General features: G+C 42.5%; 1 protein-coding gene across 5 annotated transcripts in view; it reads right to left on the bottom strand.

The window, feature by feature from the left end:
* SPHKAP (SPHK1 interactor, AKAP domain containing) overlaps window positions 1–6,450 on the bottom strand; it is a 166,212-nt gene extending 159,762 nt beyond the window's left edge. For 2 of the 5 annotated variants that reach the window (XM_032277992.1, XM_032277994.1), the window contains exon 1: window positions 5,655–6,446. In XM_032277992.1, the coding sequence (XP_032133883.1) occupies window positions 5,655–5,682 (28 nt within the window). In that variant the 5' untranslated portion in view covers window positions 5,683–6,446. Of the gene's footprint in view, window positions 1–5,654 lie in introns of all 5 variants that reach the window. The other 3 variants (XM_032277993.1, XM_032277995.1, XM_032277996.1) reach the window with 2 other exon arrangements.
* Window positions 6,451–7,165: the final 715 nt, after the last annotated feature.

The raw sequence follows: 7,165 nt of genomic DNA, 5'->3' as shown, positions 1-7,165 counted from the left end.
AAAAAAACCCCAAAAAAAAAAAAAAAAAAAAAAAAAAAAAAAGAAAATAAGGGTAGAAAAAAAATAAGTCAAAAGGAAGAAAGGGTATCTATGCTAATATCAGATAAAGTCAACTTTAAGTCTGAGTTACGTGAGCTATTCACCAGAATCCATCTAAAAACCTATCATAAAACAATTCTATTTAAAGGAGTCCATTTAGTATGATGGAAAGCTATTGTTAAAGACTCACTATTTATTGTACTTCATAATACTATCTCAAGCCTGACATCCTTTTTAAAGGTCTGAGGTAGTTTTTACATTTCCCAGATAATGACAGTAAATCACACAGTAGCTAAGCATTTTGCCTCAGGGTAGATAACCAATCACTAATATGAAACAGAACCAGGATCTTAATTACTGTGCCCTCTGTCTGCTTTACAAAAGAGTTTCTGTAAGCATACTGCTGCTTTCCACGTCTGGGGGAACATTAAAAACAATACAGCCCAATTCTCTAAGACAAGCTTTCTTTTGGATGGGTGTGTGTTGCTTCAGTTCTTTTAAATGCCTTGATTTCACTCCCCTCTTTCAAGAGAGTAAGACATTTATCCATGTCATACCAAAGGGAGAGTCCCTGCCACAAAACAGGTTGTGACGTTATAGAAGACTAAAGCAAGAGGGACCTAGAAGATAAGTATATCCAAGATACATGTCAGTCCATCCAGGAGGAGACAAAGAAGTAACAGGTCAGGTAACTTGCCCAGGAAGTCTCAGCTATTAATTTCAGAAGAGGATTAAGCACCAGGTTTCCAAATATCAAATGCAGGGTCAGGCACGTGGCTCACACTTGGAATTCCAGCACTTTGGGAGGCCGAGTCTGGTGGATTACTTGAGGTCAGCTAGAGACCAGCCTGACCAACATGGTAAACCCCGTCTCTACTAAAAATACAAAATTAGCAGAGCCTGGTGCTGGGCGCCTGAAATCCCATCTATTGGGGAAACTGAGGCAGGAGAATCGCTTGAACCTGGGAGGTGGAGGTTGCAGTGAGCCAAGATCGCGCCATTGCACTCCAGCCTGGGCAACAAGAGCAAAACTCCATCTCAAACAAACAAAAAACAAACAAACAAAAACCACAAATATCAAATACATCACTTCTTCCTCTTCCCATCTTTACAATTATTTGTAGCTGTAACTCTGTAACACCGAGAAAGAACTCAACTCAAAGGAGTTAAGTACCACCAGCCAAAGGAGGCCACTTGTAAACTAAAATGTTTCCTAATCATTCACTCATGAGATGATTGTAAGGGCCCATTTACCAGATGATGTAGCAAGGTCCCAGAGAAGTTGCCAGTAACTAATTGTCGTTTTAATGTTGGTCTTTTAAGCATTTTTTTATTTTTCCGATTGGGAATTTCCTTCAGAATTCCAGTCTCTTCACCAAGTATCCACAGCCCAGCAACAAGGTGGACCCTCAGAGCTTGAAGCACCAGGACTTTCTAATTCCCAGTTTGTTTCTCTACAGGAAATTGTAGCTCTTGGGCAGTGTTACTCTGAAAAGAGAGTGAAACTTGGAAAGTGTGGTCACAGCTCAGAGCTGGCCTTGAGGACGGCAGGGATTCCATGATAGAGAATGAAGTTAAGCATACTCTTAGGCAGTATTTTGTCACTCAACTTGTTAAGAGAAATGGATCAATCATTTCTGCACATTTTTCATAGATAGGACAAAGAAGTGTAAAAGCGCTCTTAAGTTTCTCCTTTTGTATAAGTCTAAAATCAGTTAAGCTTTCCTAAAAACTTGGTGATGGAAGATTATAGTCTACTCTACAGTGTTGGGTTGTTCCATTTTTTAAAAAAATCATTTTTTTTTTTCCTGGAACTAACATACTAAAAGGTAAAATCCTGAGATTCAGATGAGTTTTAGTGAAATGTGTCTGTGTTAAACTTTGAATTGGCTGAAACAAAATGACAGGAAGCCTATATACATTATTACACACAGAGAAAGTAAATATAAATTATATTTTCAAAAGTTTGCGTTTGATGAATTTTGATTTTATCATTTGAAGTGTCATATAAAAATTTTATTATTGAAATAGAATCCAGTAAACCAAACAAAAAGTAAAACAATATAATATAATGATGCAAATGTTCAGAAAATAAGTAACCCTCATAACATTCAAATTCAAGCTTAGATATAGTCAAGGTGATAAACTATTTCTGTTTGCCAAAAAAAAAATTATTTTTAGCACTTGTTGGCTTTAGAAGATGGTCTTCTTGCATTTAGGCTGCCCCCATGTGTTCTACTGATATCAGTGTTTGTCCAAATTGTGTACCAGAATTTCTTTTCCCCTCCATTTAAATGAAAGTATGGATTTTTCAATCACTACACAAGAGAAAACTGGACTTGAAGGCAGAAAAATATTGCGGACGACCTCGCTCCACTACATACAATTTGTATGGATTTTTAAAACACAATTATTTGCTTTATTTAATTTCCTTTTGCTTCAGAGTTTTCAGCTAGGAAATGGAGATAGTAATATCTGTCATAATTGACTCACAAGGATGTGATGATCAAATAATTTAATCTATCAGATAACACTTTATAACACCTTACTATGCACACACTAGTTACCGACATAAAAGTGAAATTGACTTTTTTTTCCTGTGAGGGGAAACTACTGCGTTGTAATACAACATACTTTAGAACACACTGGACGGAAGTCCTTTGAGCCTTTTTAAATTTTTCTAATATCTAATTTTGTGGCTTAGCAAATCAAATAAATTTTTCATAAAACAGATGACTAAAGAACCTCTATCAAAGCTTTCATATTAAAACAAATTTCCCCTTAATTTTTTTTTCTTAAATTGCACTACTAATCAGAAAACACTTGGATTCTGGATCTATACTGTAACTAACATGGAAACATTTAATCTCTGCACAGCTCGGTTTCCTTATTGAAGATATCTTCCAGCTTTGATAACCAGTGATTTTAAGAAATCTGTGATGTAACCTACATAAAAAAGAAAATATTCATAGTGAAAATGAATTGGAGTTTTCACTGAAGGAAGGGAATATAGTATTATAACTCAAAGAACCCAAAACATTTTCTTAAAAAAAAAAAAAAGCTTTACAGTTTCTAAAGCATAATAGTCAAATTAAGTTTAAATATCAATCTTCACAAAATATGGCTTGATTGAAATTTCAGTAATCTATGCTTGCGTTAAATAGAAAATTCTAAGAAAATGAAAAAGCCAACATAAAAAGTATTCTATAATTAATGTTATTAAATCATTTGTTTTTCTCTGTTTAATTATTAAATAGAATGTCTTAAATTGTTTTGTAATTCTTGAGAAACCACGATTTATAACCATCAACTTTATTTTATTAGATACCAAAAATGTTTTCGGATTGAACATCGCAAGTCTTGACCAATAACAATTTGATATTTGCTGATCATTGCCGTTTTCTTGGAAAAGCTTGTGTAGAATATGCAATCACCAGTTCTTTAAAATGCAATGTTTTGTGGACAAGTAGCATGACTAATACATGATTTGTCTACACCATTAAAAAAATCTTAACTTTTGCATATCAATCCCTATTGCTTTCAATTCAGTCTTATAGAAAAGAAATGATGTTTCTTGTATTCAACGAAATAGAGGATTGAATCAACTCATGTATAGGAGTTAATTTGCAAGATTAAGAATGCTAAGATAATACCCGAAATTACTACACTGATTTGTGGAAATTGATAAAAAGTCATGTTCAAAAAGTTTAGTTTGCTACCTCTGATATTAAACCTATATTAACATTTTAATAGGCTACTACAAGATTCAGAGCAATATCATCACAGTTGCTTTGCTCTTTATAAGGTCATTTATAGCACTGAGACAGAAATAACTTTAATAAATTACTGGCATAATGTGTTTCTAGTATTTTAGAAAATGTTCCAGAATTTGAATAGAAATATAGTCAGGATTCAGGCACAGCTATATTGTCTATAAAACTGGATTAAAGCAATCACTCTGTTATCAAAAATCTCTATTGGAAGATCAGGACCAGTCAATTCACCATTTCAATTCTGATGACAATTTGCCCTAGACAGTAGAAGAGACGGATGAAGAAAGTGAGTCTCCAATTTACTTGACTTTCCAAACGCCTTAATGCCTTTGCTTAAATATCACTAGCAATTTTTGTAAGTTAAAAAAAAATCGGCAACATGGAAAGACTTAGTGGTGGTCGTTTGATCCTGTTCGATTGGGGCAGGGGTCGGGAGGGTGGAGATAGAGACTTCACTTAATAGCCGCTTCAGCGGGTGCACAGAAACCACCGCGGGCCTTTTCTGAGCCATTTGCTACCCCCGCGGCGAAGGGATGCTTAAGGAGGAAGTGCCTGTGAGCCGAGAAAGCGCTATTTCATCGCGGAATACAAACAGTTCAAGTCTCTAGATGGCAGCCTTCAAAGCCTTTGGAAAGCAGTCTCTCTCCTCCTCCGCCACCCCACCTCCCCTCCCACCCGCATCTCGGCTCCTTGGCAATGTAGTATCACTACATGTGTGCCCTGGCCAGTGGATACTGGATTTTGCTGCTCTCCAAGAATCCGAACTTAAAGTGTTTATTCCACGACCTGCCGGGTGCTCTCCTCTAGAAGCTACCTAGCTGTTTGCTTGGGTAAAGAGAGAGTAAGGATGGCAGGAAGAGCCACGCTAAGCCGCTGCTTAGGACAGGAGGGGCAGCGCTGCAGCCGGAGCACCCTCTCCCTGGGAGCAACAGCATCCTCTGCTCCTGGCGCGAACGCTCCGCGCCCAGCGAGCGCAAAGAGCGCAAAGGCCATCTGCCCAACTGGGGGTTGGGGGACGGTGGGAGCAGACCAGCACCACCGCCCCGATTTACCCGGCCGTTTATGGGAAATATATAAAATTCTCAGGTACTTAAATTCTCAAAGGACTGAGTTCAAAGGAGTGCAGAACAGGGGCGAAAAAGAGACAGGAGAAAGAAACACACCCCGAAAAACACGTTACTCGCACCTGGCAGCTCCTGGGGTGGCGTCCCTGACCCTCCCCCAGTGTAGGGGACGAGCAAAGCCAAAGGTGTTAAGGAACTCGCAGACTGGCAGGGGGTGTGGGGGCAGCGGAGGACAGTGGGACTACCGGTGACCTAGGTCTTTTCTGTCCTGCTTTGGGGCAGTCTAGGTGTGGGTCGGGGGTGAGGCGTAATCTTCTCCACCCAAGCAGCCCCAGACACTGGCTCAGGTCAGGATGGACAGAAAGCCGGGGTACTTGGCCCTAGGCCGGTTCCCTCCTGTTTTAAACCTTGGAATCTGTCTCCCCACAAGGTGTGAAACCTCTCCAGGCTGTGTCCGCGGAAAGTCCGGCTCCTGGCTCCAACCAGGTCAGAGCAGACCTCCGTCCCAGGGCCCTAGAGGCGGGCACCCGGCCGACCCCACCCGGTGCCGCTGCAGCGCGCAGGCCCCACTGAGCATCGCGCCCTGTGGGGCGGTTGACAAGGATCCCTGTAGCTCCAGCGAGGCTGGCCGGACTTACTTGCAAGTGCAGTGACCCCTGTCTGCTCCCTGGGAGCCCCGTGCAAACCGAAGCGCTCTGGGGCAAGTTGGTGAGCGACTCACAGCGCAGAACCCAGTTTGATCGACATTGTGTCGGGCAAAGAAAGAAGCAGGTCTTACCTTGGTACCGAGAGCAGAGAGTTGCCATCCATTGTTGATGGGCTCCTAGAGAAGAAAGACGCAAAGTGCAGGCGAAGGGTAAGTCTGTGGTGCTAGGACCCAGCTCGCAGAGCGCCTGACCGGCGCGCGCCAGGAGAGCAGCGCGCAGGCTGGGGTGGCGGCGGTGGCGCCCACGGAGACTCGCTCCTCCCTGGCCGGCAAGCTCTGTGCGCTGCGACCGCCCGATGTCCCCTCCCGCGGTCGTCTCTGATCTCGCAGGAGCACTTGGCCAACGCTCCCGCCTTTCTGCCTGGCTCCTGCCTCCTCCAGGGCTGGCCCCAGTCTCAGATGCTGGAGGATCCCGCTCTACCGCTCATTCGTGCCCAGAAATAGGTGACTCCGACAAAATTTATCTTTCGCCGCCTGCCGTCGGTCTCCCCTCCCTCTCTCTCTGGCGTACAGCGGGTCTGAGCCCTGAAGTTGTTCACCCACTTTCCCACGTTCACGCCCTCACTTCTGGCAACGCCCACACTCCCCACGGGTCGCGCGCGGCTCCTCTGGCTTCCTGTCTCTATTTCATTTTTGTTTGTTGTCTACCATGTTGTTGATCACTCAGAACAATGCTCTCTTTGACCTCCAAGTCTTGTCCCTTTGTTTGGACTTCCTTTCTTGGTTTTGGTTTTCACGTTTGTTTCTTTAACTCTTTTGGCTTAACTGTGACTTAGTCTTCTCTTCTGTTAGAACCGTGCGCGCACACGGAAATCTCAAAACCCAGGACAGCGGCCATCCGTCTGAGGTCAGCACTGAGAACCAGGGAGGAAGAGCTATCACAAACTTCGTCAGCTGCCGGCGGGGTATCTCCCTGAGCAAAAAATGACAGTTGTTTTAAGAAGAAAGACATTGATAGCATCAAGTAACTGCTAAGATGAGGGCGCTGTTGAATCTGCTTCTTTTTCCAATTAAAAATCAAATTAAAAATAAAATTTGGGACTTCCAAAAACATGAAGGTCGAGCCAATGTACTTTTACTTATTCCTTCGAGTAAGTACAATTAAATCCACCAGAGATTATCTATAAAACAGGCATAAGAAAAAGGTGGACAAAAGAATGTAGACCAGCTGGAGATCCGGGGACTCAAGGAATGCCATGATGATGGGTTCCTGAGGTTTTCCCAGACTTTGACTGAAGAAGATGACAACCCCGAAATGTCGAGGGACAGAGACAGGAAAAGCCTTGACAAAGGACTCCTCTTTTTAGCCAAAGGATCATGAAACAGGCAGCCTAGCAAGATAAAAAATTTATGCACAATAATGGCTCCACTGTGGCCCAACACTATGAGAAATAACTGTGGCCCTCTTTCAACTACACCACCAAAGGCCAAGTAGGGAGCCTACATTTCACCATCTGTAGACTCTGAGGATGTAAGTCAGTTCCCTGGACCAGGTGGTGTCACAGAAGACTAAGTAGGGACCAGAACTTTCATCCCTTCCAAACACTAGCCACACTCTCCTCTTCATGTCTCGTTTCCCCCAT

This window comes from Sapajus apella, unplaced genomic scaffold (genome assembly GCF_009761245.1).
Source record: "Sapajus apella isolate SASKATOON/1434 unplaced genomic scaffold, GSC_monkey_1.0 scaffold10, whole genome shotgun sequence".
Taxonomy (NCBI): domain Eukaryota; kingdom Metazoa; phylum Chordata; class Mammalia; order Primates; family Cebidae; genus Sapajus; species Sapajus apella.
Note: the sequence above shows the minus strand (reverse complement) of the source record. Positions and strands in the feature narration are given on the sequence as shown.